Source organism: Drosophila teissieri, chromosome 3L (assembly GCF_016746235.2).
Source record: "Drosophila teissieri strain GT53w chromosome 3L, Prin_Dtei_1.1, whole genome shotgun sequence".
Taxonomy (NCBI): Eukaryota; Metazoa; Arthropoda; class Insecta; order Diptera; family Drosophilidae; genus Drosophila; species Drosophila teissieri.
The window spans coordinates 12,595,338-12,610,722 of NC_053031.1; the positions used below are offsets into that span (position 1 = coordinate 12,595,338).

General features: G+C 40.7%; 1 protein-coding gene across 1 annotated transcript; it reads left to right on the forward strand.

Annotated features, from left to right (window-relative positions):
• Positions 1-3,827: 3,827 nt before the first annotated feature.
• On the forward strand, positions 3,828-6,098 carry LOC122617099 (P protein). Its single transcript, XM_043792802.1, has one exon. It carries the CDS (start codon positions 3,855-3,857, stop codon positions 5,952-5,954), a length of 2,100 nt encoding a protein of 699 aa, XP_043648737.1. The 5' UTR covers positions 3,828-3,854; the 3' UTR covers positions 5,955-6,098.
• Positions 6,099-15,385: the final 9,287 nt, after the last annotated feature.

Here is a 15,385-nt window from a genome sequence, read left to right on the forward strand (position 1 = left end):
AAGCAGTCAAAGCGGGCCACACAATGAAATTTTAATTAAGTCTGAGCTGCGACTCGCTTTGTGCTGATGCAGCCAAATGAAATGCCACTGATTATGTTTGTATGCCCGCTACCCATTCATTTTAATTGGGGAGGTGTGGCACACCCAAAGGTGAAACCTAAAAAAAATGATTATAATGCAAAACTATAGAAAGATAGAGGTATGTATAATAATTGTGGAGGTATTAATTTATCGAAAGTATATAGTATGTGCACTTTTCGACTGGTTCAACGGATTAATCATAGAACTATTTTATTTGACTTTATGGTTAGTCTATATGAAAATTATTTTAATTTAAGAGGTATTTTCATGTTTACCCGAAAGCAACATCGCGCTTGAATAGCTCGTAAACTGCTGGCACACACACATCTGTATTTGTTTGCGATTTTTCCATATGTATACTATAGTATGCATTTACTTTTCTACTTTTACCCGCCCTTTCCACTTTCTACTTTCCCCCATTTCGCCATGCATCCGTTTGCTGCTTTGTTCTACGTCTGAATGGCTACACAAATACAAAACGTCTGCACATTGTATCTTGTTTAGTATGAAACATAAATGCATTTGTGTAATTACACAACATACACAACTGTATCTAGAGGGCCTTGTTTTGGGATGTCTACTGGCTGCCTGGGCTGGTCTTAGCCCACTGGGAGGTTGGCTAAGAGACGTTGGCCAGGGGGGATGGGGGGAGGGGGAGGCGCGATGCAGGCTCCTCACTAATTGAAGTAAATGTGCTAAAGGCTTGCCGAAGTTATTCGCAATGGGAGCGTGCTTTAGCTAATGATTGTTAATGGATTCATTAGGAATCCCTATTTTTACTTCCAGCCAACTGGGGTAATTTAATATTAAAGGCGTTGCGAAAAGCGGAAGAAAGAAATCCTATTGAAAATGGGAATTAGGTTAGGTGAGCTTAAAGAGCAGGCAGTTTGCGATGAAAAACACTGATATGCAAATGAAAAATTTTACAAAAATTGTTTTGTTTTAAATAAAATATGAAACTATGTATGGAGTGCAATCATGCATTTTTAATTCATCTAATTCGCAGTCAATTACACTTATTTCTGATTCTTGTAATCCCTTCTTGGACTCAATAACGCAATCAGCTCGGTAAGAACTAAGTGCAACAATTGCTTTGCTAATCGAATAGTTAATTATGCCCAGCATGCAACAGGCCAAGTCGAAGGCGCTCCCATTTAGTTTTCATTACGTTAGTTTTGGGGTTGCACGTGATGGGCATGGATAAATGAAGACAAATAACTGGTTCAGAACCGAAACCTTCGTTCCTTCCGATTTGTATGCATAGACTGACCACACAGAACTGTAATACAATGGAAAAATTACTTGCTTACCTCTGGATCGCTGCGTTCGGCTTCCTGCTCCCTATTTAATTAAGCACTTAATTATTTAATGCGCTGATTGCGCAATATTTCAAACGACTCCTTGCTTAGCTCAGCTCAGCCAGAGTCCTTCGATTGTGCGATTATAAGGTGGACCCAAGTAGTGACAGATTAAATTAAGAACACCCAATATGAAAAATACGTATACAGCCTGTGAAAGTTTTCAAGCTGCTGCTGTATAAGGTCCACCCTAGAAAGGAAGCGTGTGTATGCAGGGAATTTGAGTGTGTTGAGGTGTCATAATTATCGCATTGGGTAGCCCAAATTTAATCAGATCACCGCACCATAGGTCAAGTCAAGGTGTGGCCCTGGTTTTCCACTTGATTGCGTTTCTCTAGACTGAAATTAAATGAAGCGGGCAATGAATTACACAGGCCAACATGCAATCAAGAAATGATATGCTTTATAAAACATGTTTCTTTAAGTACAATAAGTAAATCCTATTTCTTGTAGTAGTTGGCTACTTTTTCTATATTTCTATATATTATATCCTATATTACCATTTATTAAATATTTTTTATATTTAGTTAACAACGTTGTTAATGTTGTTAATAATGTTGTCCCTCGTTTTATTGCTTTTTTGTTTAATTACTACTTTGATTTGAAATAATAAAAACGCCATTACACTTGCCTCAAATTCCTATTTGACAACATATGTGCCTGAGTGCTACAGTAAAATTTTAATAAAGTCCACCGATGGTGGCTTGGATTTCATTTCATTTCCATATGCTAACTCTGTCACCGCCTGTCCCTCTAATTAAACTTTATGGAGGAGCCAGCATTTGTTCCTCACCAACGCCTTATTAAGCATTTTCATTATCCTGCACTTGACCAGCTCGGTCTCTTTTAATAATGCTCATTTGCCCCATTTTACTCAATTTGCAGAGCAAAACGAGTAAAATGAAATAGAAAGGGAAATGTATCTGGGGTTGAGTGAGCATAATTAAAGATACTTCATTCGGCACCATCAAGTGCAATGAACTAAGTGGATTAAGTGCATTTAGGAGGGCAAAAATGCAAAAAAAAAACAATAGAATGATGTGCTTATTGTTTTAATCGCATTGATTATTTGTAAATAAATGAATCTGGCCCTGTCCATGCATTCATTATTATGCAATCACCAGTTTTCAATTAATGGCTAAGACAACATGCCCCGCACGCCGAATCCCAATTCCATTAAAACACGAATCAATTTAATAGAGTTCTCACACCCCCTCCCCCCCTTCAAATACCCATTCTCTAGAGATAAAGCAAATATTGGTTCTCAACGCGATGCATGTGTATTCGTTGATACAAAACACAAAAAAAAAAAGGAACACGGCGAAACAAAATCAATCGAAAATGTTTGCTGCACTCAAATTAAAAACACAAACAAACCAATTCCAGGCTAGTGTGTAAGAGTGAATGTAAACAAAGTGGCAAATAAATTTGATTTGTATGCAACAAACGTGAGCAGAGCGAAATAAATACACTGAAAAGAAGAGCTCGAGCAGCACAATTTATGCGTTTCATGCATTTAAAATGGTAAAATATATGGTAAAAAACACATACATACAGTGCTCCCTTTGGCCCTGGCATACATACTCTCAGCCTTGTTGTGCGGCACAAAATTTGCGCTATTAATATTTGCATTCAACTGGCAACAGCCCAAGCAGCCAAGCACCCATTCCAATCGTATGGTGCAACTCCTCCTCCGCCTCTCAGCGCTCCTTGAAACTATCAACACATCTGCCAGCGGCATTGTCAGTTGACAATGGTCCTTTGGGGAGCTGGGGGGGGCAAGCATGCAGGGTGCAGGATGGAGGATGCAGGATTCCGGGGGCCAGTGGCTTGGCAATGGTGCGTATTATGGCTGCAGCTATGCGAGGGTTCCAGGGCAGCCGTACATGGGATTTCTCTATATTTAAAAAGGCTCAAGCGACACTTAACTTCTGCTCAAAGCACGTCCTCCCCAGCATGGGATGTACAGTGGGAAAATTTGCATAAAACGTACTAAAAAAATCTTGTGATTTTACTTTGGCTAGTGTGTTGCAATAATAAATTTTATTTGTTTACGCTTCAACTATAGTATACGAGTAAGATTTTAATAAGACATTTTAAAGGCTCCAAACTTGTACTGTCAGAAAAAAGGTTTTAAAGACATTGCTTGTCTTAAATATTGTGCAGCTTCTATGATAAATTAATTAATAATTTTCGAATAAGCCTGCAAGAAATACAAATTTCACATATATTATTTAACTCTCTGCTTAATTGTCATCTAAATATCCTGTGCATCCTGCATAAATACAATTCACTTGGGAAACTTTCAAGATTTTTATAAATAGCAGCAATTACATTTTAGTAAGAATCAAAAACGATAAGCCAATTTTGGTTAGATTTAAAATTTTCGTGGTTTTACTTAGACGTATCTTTCAAATGAAATTCCTGAGTGATATTTTTCGTGTCGCAAATTTGTGCCACATAGATGCAGTGTTCCAGGCATGGCCTTCGTCGTACCAGTCGAGAATTCCCCGTAGACTACGGATGCCTGAGCCATTTGATCCCAACTACTTGGATGAGCCGGAGGCATTCTCCGTTGGGCGATTCATCTTCAAGATCATTAAGATTAGTGCACTGCTGCTGATTTGGGCATTCTTCACCTACATTCTGGTCCAGAACGCCACCAAGCCGGACAAGAAATCGGTGGTCACGGTGCTGCCCAACGAGACGGTACTCCGCCGACTGTCCGAGCCCCATGATGCGACTAGGATAACGCTGAAGGGTTCCATCGATTTGCGGAAGCATAACAGCAAGACCAAGGATAAGCCCTATGTGGGTGTACGCGTGGAGTGGCGGGATTCGGAATTGAACACCACGTTCTGGCGCTCCGATATGTGGATTATCTATCTGCTCAAGCAGAGTAATGATTTCACGACGGCTGCCAAAACCTTTCAGATCTCGAAGGTTCATAATGCCAAGGCGGTGATTTCACTGGAGGGCCGAAACGAGGAGCCAGTGTCGCTATTGCTGGTGGTATCGGCATATCCCTTGATAACGAAAAATGGTGTCATCTATGCCGCCCTGCTGCTGATCGGTCTGTATATTCTGATCGTCTTTGAGCTCACGGATCGCACATTCGCTGCTCTGATGATGGCCACCACTGGGATAGCGATTCTCACGGCGCTGGGCAGTCGACCGACCCTGGAAACCATTATCTCCTGGATTGATTTCGAGACCCTGCTACTGCTGCTCGGTATGATGATACTGGTGGCCATCATGTCCGAGACGGGTGTATTCGACTGGATGGCTGTGGTGGCATACCGAATATCCAAGGGTAATCCCTGGCCAATGATCCTCTTGCTCTGCTCTATTACCGCCTTCGTATCCTGCATCCTCGATAATGTGACCATGCTGCTTCTGATGGCGCCCATTGCGATCCGTTTATGCGAGGCCATGGCCGTCCAGACACCACTGGTCCTCATGGCTGTGGTGATGTACTCCAATATCGGTGGCACCCTCACTCCGGTGGGTGATCCACCCAATGTGATCATTGCCACCAATACAGAGGTGGTCGCCAAAGGAGTGGATTTCCTCACTTTCACCATTCACATGTTGCCTGGAGTTTTAATGGCAGCAGCGACGGGTTATGGTGTCCTATATCTGACCATGAGGAAATCCCTGTTCAAACTGGATGATCGACAAATTGAGCTGGCAGCTGAGCGGGAGAACAGTAGACGACGATCGAGTGCGGATATTACGGCAAGGGCCGAAGAAATGCGAGGACGACAAAAGGGACGCCAGTTCCTGAAGCCCGTCGACAACTATTTTCAGACCCTGGCCCATTTGGAGGCACATCACCGCATCGAGGACAAGACGCTGCTGATCAAGTGCCTTATCACACTCGTATTTGTGGTCCTATGCTTCCTGTTTCACTCGCTGCCCTTTATGCCCGGTGCCACATTGGGTTGGGTGGCAATCTTAGCCGCCTTCTTGCTCCTCATTATGGCCAAGATGAACGACATCGAGGCGATTCTGGACCAGGTTGAGTGGTCAGCGCTGCTCTTTCTGGCCGCCTTATTCGTGCTCACTGAGGCGGTGGATCAACTGGGCTTCATTCGCTGGTTGTGTGACTGCACCGTCAAGGTGATCATGAGTGTCGATGAGGAACATCAGACGACAGTGGCCATCCTGATAATCATCTGGATGTCCGCCGTCCTGTCGGCCTTCGTTGGCAATGTGCCGGTGACCACGATGTTGCTCAGACTGAACATTGAGTTGCACCGCAACGAGGATATCAGCATTCCCCTAACGCCCCTCGTTTGGGCCTTGTCATACGGCGCCTGTTTTGGTGGCAATGGCACCCTGATCGGGGCATCGGCCAATATTATCGCAGCGGCCATTGCCAACCAGTATGGCTATAGGATCTCCTTTGTGCAGTTCTTCATCTATGGCTTTCCCATGATGCTGGTCACCATTTCCCTGGCAACGGTTTACCTCCTCATCGCGCACTCGCTATTCGCGTGGCACAAGACATAGTTTTCCAGGTTTCAACGCCTATTGTTGGCTATTTTCCAAGTTTCCCCACAGGTGTATTCAATTTCCCTCTGGATGCTATATGGCACATGGCTTATGCAAGAGTGTACAGTGATTCATGACACCCAATAAAGATTACTCTAGTTTTTAAGAAAAACCTAAAACCTAAGTGTATATGGATGGCTGAGTAGTAGTGAAGCATAATATATATTTAACTGAATAAAGAACAAAATCATTATAAAATCTTTAAATACAATTTATATGAATTTAGGAGAATTCTTCCTACTTTGCCCACTGTAATTTTTAATATAGCATACTTTGGTGCGCAACGACCCCGACGACTCGAGCTGCAATGGCAATGCGTAGCTTGGCTAAATTCTTCCGCTTAATCGCGCAATAATAGCTCAAGGGTGTTAAATATGCATAAACAGCGGCAACAACAAAAGGCAACAAAAACAACATTGGCAACAACAACTGCGATTACAACTGACTAGATCTGTGTGCTGCAACAACTGAGCCACATTCGCTGCAGGGTCCTTGTGGCTAAATATAAATCCGACTGGAAGGACTATCGGATTCAGCGCTCGAGAGATTTTAACTATAGCAAAATAATTGCTGGCAATTACATTCGTTTATGAAGTTAATTTAAAGATGCTCTTAGGACACGAAAAACACTCAATCTGGCGTATTTAAACGCATTTCCATGCTGAGCATAACAATTCGAATTTACTTATGACAAGCAACAAATTCTTGGAAGTAACGCAAACGCAAAAAACCTCGAGGGGAAAACCATGGGCAAACCGAAAACAGCAAAACATGCAATACCCCGATAAATCAACTAATTAAATATTCCAATTCGCAGGCAAATTATTTGATTTTTGCAAATTTAAACAACCCCTGTGCCCCCTTTTTTGCATTTTTGCCCTGATTTGATGTCGCAACTTGAATTAACGTCAGTAAATAATAACAGCAGCAGATATATATAAACATATATATTTACCAAAACACGCGACAGCCGGAAAAATGAGTGAAATAATATCAAATGAAATGAAATAAAATAAAACGTAATGTCTGATTGCGTTGGCGTTGCTGGCTTTACGAGGTTTGCTTGCCAATGGCAAACATGAAAGCAGCTTTGCATGCGAGTCGAACGCCAAACAAAAATCGAAACAACAAATTGAATGTAAGCCAAAGCAACAATATGTGGCAACAACAGTGGCACGAGCAATGGCAACGTAACGCTAATTACCTTAATTGCACTGGGCGTGTAGGAACACTTGATGAAGGCGACGAGGACAAAACTTTAACTTGGCCTCTAGCCTGTAGCCACTAACGTTACTTGCTCGGAACTCTGAGCACGGAATAGAGATGAGTCCGTGAGTGGAAGTGATGAATACTCTACCTAAAAAAAATAATACAAAAAATATACTAGTATACTTTTTATCCAACTTTAGTTAGGTTCCCAAGTAATTCAGATATCTTTTGAAATAACTTAAGAAAACATGATCACTTTGCCAACTCTGTTGCGGCCAGAAGAACACTCGTTACCAGGTTACGCGAAAGCGACACGTTGGCATCGCGTGCATACAACGTGTGCTGGGTAGTGCGATATAACGTATACGCCAGGGCGGCCAAATGTGCAGAAATGAAACATTAAATTACATTGGATTCTCGCTGCTCCCGAGCTGGCCTCTTAGCCCCCACTTATTGTGGCTGGCTGGTCGCCCATTGTCTCTCGCTTTTGACCCCTTTCTTTTTTTTTGGGTGCCAGGTGTGGTTTGCACGTAGATGGCGCACGTATGTGAAATTTTAAGCACTCCGCAGGAAACCGAAGGATAGTCAGACATACCGCCGGCGGTTTTGCTCTGAAGTGCGCTTTAATAGCCGGCTGTCTGCAGCTGCCGCAGCTGGGAGGAAATCGGAAAAGCGCAAATGCAACAGCAATGCCGTGGCTGCGGCATTTGAATGTGGCGTGTTGGCAGTCCAGAGTGCTGTTTAATAAAATGGTGGGGAGAACAGAAGTCATGGCACATTGGAGCTGCAACACGAACCGAAAGTGTAATTATGCAGATGTTTGAGGATCGGCCACACAAAATGATTTATGTATGTCTGCTTGGCACAAACGTCAACCCTAATTACATCTGCAGCGAACTGGTTACACCGAAGAATGCATAGAATTAACCTTACCTGCCGCCCCACAAACACACATACACACACATGAAAAGCCTGAGAAAATCGGCTTTCACCTGGACAATCATGAATTAAATCTGTAATCCCAGACATGGGGACACAAAAGTAATTAACTCAGCCTGACTTGTATGCCCAGGGCCATCATCAATTTCCCGACTTGTCACTCTGCGTCGGGAGTTGGTGTTAATTCTCGTCTAATTTGTAATTCACCTGTCCTCCCACACAACCAGAGCGGCAGTTAAAAATCCTTTAGGCCAACATAAAAATGCCATTAAGTCTGCCAGTGATTATCCTTGTTTTGTGGGCGTACCCATTGTTTGTTTGATTGGTGATGAGCATTATTAGGGATTAGTGAAAAGTGCAAGCTAGTGGTATCAAATTATTTCTACACAATCAGGCGCCTAATTCAGGTGACCTTATTTATAATGTATTCTACAATTAAAAGGGATAAATCCGTATAAAAATAGTTCATTAAGGGCAACACTTTGTCTTACTTAGGTATACTTTGATTTGAAAGTGGCAAGAAAACTACATCAGCTTACCACAAAAGCTTTTTCTGTAGTTGGCCCTAATCTCTTGCAATTATGATAAATATTTATCTTGAGTTTCTGCTCTTACCGCAATCCCATCACGATGCCATCTTTAGTACCAGACCCAAATATCCTTTGGTCACGCACTCCAATGGCCGGAGTCCGGACATAGTTTTCCGGACTAATAGGCAGACATTGGGCGATGGGTCAAGAACATATCTCAGCCGAGTTGTCCTTGGTATTATTGTTATTTTGATAGTCCCATTGCATTTTTTACATAGCTCTCTGAGGACGACATACATTGTTTACTGATGGTAATAATGATTACTTATTTCGAGGATTTCCTACTCGCTCCACAGTGTGCTGCCCGGTTTTATTGGCATTGTTAATATTTGCTTTGTTGGCATCCTTGGTTTATTTGCTCAGGATTTGCAAGGATACCACTCCACATCGCAGACACAGGCTCATTTAGTTTTATTGCGCATTTTGGATTGTGGCATTCGGAAAATTTAGCTGGATGCTTTAGTATTTTAAAGATGCTCCCTCAAGCTCCCGTAATATGCTAGCAATTTGATTCGGTTTATTCACTTGAGGTTTGCCAACCGAAAGCGGCAATTAAAATTTTCATCTTTATGCTGAGATTTCTGCCTATTTTCCTGGAAATATTTTATTAGGCCGCAAGCCATTGAAATGGGGCATCACAATGGAAATGTGTGCTAAGTAATAATTATGGTAGTGAAAAATGTATGAACATAATGGTTCTCAAAGGTGAAGAATAATATATACAATATTCTACTTATTTCAAGAACCAGGAAACTTTTGATTAATGAAATGGAGAATATGAAAATGAATGCCAAATAGGCAACCCAGAAACGAAAGTTTCCAAAATGTCAACGGAGGAAATTCATAAATCACAGAGATGTTCATTAATTCGCCGCTTGACAATTGGTCAATGCTCGCGATTTAAAATGCATTAAGGATACGGAAGCACACAGAAAAAATCAGTGAAAATAATACGACACAAAAAAAAACAAAGCTCTCAACGGCACAACAGAAATGATTAATGACAAATTATTTTATGAGGCCAAGGAAAATCATAAGACAGGCAGGTTGAGTACATCGCATTAAATGTATTTAAATTATTATTACACAGCCAAAGTGAATGGATGGGGCAAAGGACCATTTGATGTGCTGCGCAAATAAGAAAAGCAAATAAATCATGAATATTAAGCTGGTCGGCGGGGAACAAAAGTCAATTGGCCAAAGTTCATCTGATGGAAGTGGAAGTTGCTATGCCAGTTGAGAGCTCAACGGCTTAGAAAATGGCAATTTTCATTTCATTTGATTAGACGTCTGTCCCCAAACTCAAACTCAAGCTCCCCGAGGGACAAAAATGTTTATGCAATTGGATTCAATTTTTAGATCCAAGTCCAGGCAATTGAATGGTGCCAGTCAAACACACACACACACACATATTGAAACAAACGCTCCCTTTCAAAGGATAAGTCGATTTGTGTGTGTTTGTGTGGGCTGAAAAACCAACTCTGAGGGCATTTTTGGTTTTCGGTTATTAAATTCTGACCTATCTGTAAAATCCTTTCCTTGCACCAAGCAGAATTTATAGTATTTTTCATATTTCTCTGGCACACTTATTGAATTCAAACATTTTTCTGGTACGTGAGAGAAATAGCTTCGGCATTTGGATATCACATTTTTAATATCTGAACGTGAGTTCCTTGGAGAAGAAATGTGGCCAACCCATTCGATATAAATATTGAAGTTTTTAGGACAAAGTAGTTTTATTGCAGTTAGCTAATTTTCTGAGTGATTTATGATGTTACTGTAATAAAGTTAATACTTATAAGTATCTAACAAATATTTGTATACATTTGTCATAGCATAGATTATATTTAAGAAGACCCTTCTGTGTAATTATTGTGCAAAGCTTACTATGAAATAAATACAATGAAGATAAAAGCAATCACTAAGGCCAGCTTAAATGGTTCTGGAAGTAAGGCCCTCTTGATTCCACCTGTTTGTCAAGTAAATGCAACGAAAATCTTATGGTTAGCATAAAACACACAATCCCCAAGCCGCAAATGAAAGGCACAAAATCCAGGCAATACAGTGGCTCAGTCGAAAGCGGGGAAAAGTGGGGGTAAAATAAGAAACAGACGGAAAATGAAAATGGGGGGAAAATGGGGGGATGGCTGAGTGGAGGCGTCTCAAGCTTCGTAATTTCGTCCAAGTGGGTGAAACAAATGTTGAGATTGCAGGCCCGAAAATTTCGCAAAGAGAAAACCAAGCATACAACTTTCACCCACTTTCTACACACACCCCTTGACCCACAGCGACTTTTTCATATTTCCTGCTTCAGACGAAGTCGAGTGGGGCTTTAAAAACGAGGGAGCTGAGTGGCAAGGAGAAGCAAGCAAATGACAAGCCATAAAAATTGAGTATACGCATTGGTTGCTTAAAGGATCAAAGGATGCGCACACAAACACACAAACACCCAAGTATATATTTGCGTTGGTGTTGTGCGTGGGTGTGCTTGTGTTTGATGGCATTCGATTGGCATTTTCAATGTATGTAAGTGGCTGCGTGCGGGGTGAAAAGTTATTGCATCATAATTTCCCCCACTAAGCATTTATATTGCACATAATTACATCCACACATGCCCACGATGCCGTCTATAAAAGGGATAAAAGATGTAGGATATGACCACGCACACGCAAACAATGCAAATTGAGGGCACTATAAATGTAAAGGACTATCTCCGACAGAATTCTTTACCATGAAAAGGCTGAAATCACTGGAATATCAATGCTCTGCTAATCGGGTGAAGTGCTTCTATATAGTTGCATTTCAAAAGCATAAATCCCTTCTCCAAATTCATACATATTACAAATAACTATATATTATATATTGCAGCCAAACTTGTTTATGTATACACTTGTAAAAATGCCTTTCAATGCCTTAATTGAAAACGTTCAATTGAACATCCATATTTAATACGTTTAAATTAATATTTTGTAGATTCATATTTATATAAACAGTTCAAAAATAAGTCCTCTAATGATTGTTATTTTCCTTTTCTAATATTATTATACCTAAGAAATATAATTTTATTTTAAAAAGTAAGAAAAATATAGCTTCCGAAAAGCAAAAATAAATAATTGATGTAACTAACCAGTCACATAAACCGATTTTGTTGTAGATTACCCAAATATTTCCAGCTCTATTGGGGCAATATGAAGGAAATCGGATTTTTAATGGCGGTGGTTCCCCTCAGAAGGGCATTCAAATGGCATTGCAGACGGAATTCGCCGGGGAATAGGAATGGGTATGGGAATGGAAGGTGTGGCAATAAAAATGCGTGTTAATGTTTATGCCGCCGGCAAGCGAGGACAATTGTCCTGCGGAGCGCCAAGCCGAGCTTATGGCCGAAACCATTATGGACAACTGCAATGGCGATAATAACGCCTCGCTGATACTTCGCACCTGAGACCCAGTGCACCGCACCGCATTGCCTTTCCTTCCACACAGGTGGTTGGCGCCGCGCCCAGAAGTATGCTATTAAACCGGAAAAAACCGCCTCACAGGACCTCCAACGAAATGCTGCCAAAAAAAAAAAATAATAAAGGGAATAATAGCTACATGTGCGAGCGGCAAAGGGGTATTACAATTCGCTGACACAGCGGCCTGCAAATGTAACACAAATTTTGCGGTTTTGCGGCCTTCCCGGGAACAGCAATAATACTACTAGCTTGTAAGCTTGTTAGGTGTGAAATATGCTTTTGGCAGCGACGTTTTTGCTATTTTGTTTTGCTGCATATTAAATAAATAGCATTTTGTATGGAATGGTAAATCGATTGCGGCGAAATGACTGCACGGCATAAATCGTATTTATTGGCTGTGTATTTAAGGTGAACAGTTAAAAGATTATTTATTTTGTATAACATTTTTGATATTTGATTTTCAGTTTTTTTTTATTATTTTTCCCACCATCAATAATCCCTAGCAGTCATTTTATTTTATCCTTGTTGTACATAAATTTCCAAAGAAACTATTTAATAGCCGTTTAATTGTTTAGTTTTCAGCTTAAGGCATTTTCAAAATTTGATTGAGCAATACATTTAAACTCTATTTCCAGCCCCAGGACAAAATTAATTAAACGTTTGAAAAACATTGCAATTATAATAGCTTTAACGAAAATCTTACAACTCAGTCAAATGTAAAATATACTACGATTTCAATAAAAGTATCTGTCTTAGTATTGAAATAATCGTATTAATATATTTCACTGATGTATTTTACAAATTTCACAAAAACAATTAATAGTATTCAAACATGCTGCACTGATGCAGCTTGGAAAAAAATCACCCAAGTGGGGTTAAAATCATTCTTTTTTACAATCCAAAAACTGGTTATGAAAACTCTGAACCACTTTGAAGGGAAATCATCAAACGGATTTTTGAACTACAGTTTATATCGCCTGGCTTTTGGTTGCTTTGCGGCGACAACGAGAGGTGCTGGCATATGATAAATTGCGTCAACTGATAGTTGACAGGGATCGCTCATACGCACCGTTTTCCGGTACCTGTACCTGTAACGCTGCAGAACGTCAAAGTGAATGGTTTTTCCAGCTGCGTTTCGCTGGGCCTGGCTACATTAATTGACACGTGATAATTTAATTAACGTGGCAGCCCACGAGCCTGGCAACTAGAAAGATCCGAAAGCGTGTATATCGAAGATTCGGAGGAAGGATGGAGACCGGCTCCACTAATTGGGTCAGCTTCGGGGCTTGGAAAGGGGAAAAAGTCGGGCCCGGCGTGTGTTCATCCATTGTTTTCCCATCGGCCCAGGGCCATCGTCCTCGTCCCCGATGAACGGAATGGAGTGGAGTGTCTCTTAATTACGGTGTGCGCGTGTTGGCATAGAGGGATTTTCTTGTTAGCCTCTAACGCCAACCAAAGACCCCTCAAATGCCCGTAAAACACCGAGAACCTCCGCCACCACTCTCATTACCCACTTTGCATTGTTCGCCGCAAAGTATGCAACAATAATTGACAACGCGCAAAGCGGAAACAAAACGCAAACTAAACGAAAAGGGAGCTTTGAGGAGAAAGTCCTGGTTATTTGCCTCATTATTCAATGGAAAAATGCTGTTTATGATATTAATTATGATAGGAAACTTGTCCTCTTAGGTTCCTTTTGTTCGGCCATGGCTTTCTATTGAGGTATATTTTGTTAGCTTTGATTTGGCCCTCCGGGAAACGTAATAAAAAATATGGCTATACTATAATACCACAATATTTAATATAAATGTATTTAAATACTTAATAAGTTTATATTTTAAAAATCAAATGCAATTTTATGCCTTCCACGGTTTATTCATATGTGCATCGGTATGTCACTACTATACATATATATTTAATTCATCAATGCCCGCAATTTCATTTACTTTCAGATCCAACAGCCAAAATAAGATGAGCAAATGCGAAATATTTGGCACACTCAATTTACTTAGCAAGGGCATTAAAATTAAACCTGATTTGCCCTTTGAACGGCTCAATTTGGTGATGTTGCAGTTGGCTGCCTTGGTCGGGATTTAATTACAAGGACCAAAGCGGCTCCTGCAGCGCCAATGGCAATATAAATGGCAATGCTGAAAGCGGAGCGCTGGGCCCGCATCTAAGCGCATTAAGTATGCGCCGCGTGCGCCAATTAGATTGAGTCAGCTGCCTGGACTTACGGCCAGTATTGTGTGCACACCTCCTTTGCCATCTCCTTTCACTATTTTTATTTTTATTTTTGTCGTTTCCCATCCAATGCGCTTACAAACCAATTAACCTTTTGCAGTGTAATCGCTTCGGGTTTCATTATTAGCCGGTGCAAAAGGTGCGGATTTGCGAAGCACTTATTTGTCTCATTTTGCAGTGATGACCGCTTTAGACTAGCCCCTACCGTAAGCTGGCCATTAGCAAATCGCTCGAACTGCTACAACTCCTCGGGCATCGTCGGTGACTTACTTGTGGTCAAATCAAAAGCGAATCAATATCCTAGCAATCAATCCAGTTCCAATCAGAGAACTGCAGCAAGCCACCGGCACCCTAAGTGCACCCGGTAAACACCGGGTATTTCAGCACCCGGGTGTTTGTAGACACTCTATTTTCAGCAAAGACAAACACCCGGGTGTTTTGCCACCCGGGTGTCTTTTGCTACTTGCACAAAAACACCCGGGTGTCTGCTGTGCAACAAAGTTTAGGGTGAGTGACGCGCAAGCAACGATCGGCCGCAGGTACTTTTCTGTATGCATACAATTTGTATGGGTGGAAGCGAGACGGTCTCAGAAATGAAGGGTGAAAGGGAACACCCAAGAAAAAGGTCGAGCACATGTTTTTGCGTTTTGATGTCTCTAATATCTTAAGAAAAAACAATCTTATATATTATTAAATAATATTTATACATTATTAACACTATTCTATTTCTATTGTTTTTTCGCTTGTTTTTTTATTATACAATTTTATTTATTATAACATTTTTTTATTATTATTTTAAAATTATACATTTATAAAGTTAAATATGGGAAGCCGATATTAAAAATTTTAACAAAACATATAATATAATATATAAAAAAGAAAAGTCTATTTCGTGTTGTTAAAATTTCTTAAAAAGAATGCAAAAATTGGAGATTTTGGGTATAATATATTT

Bases quoted from the DNA above. Each gene is read 5' to 3' on its own strand.
- LOC122617099 (XM_043792802.1), top strand. From the start codon at position 3,855: ATGAAATTCCTGAGTGATATTTTTCGTGTCGCAAATTTGTGCCACATA.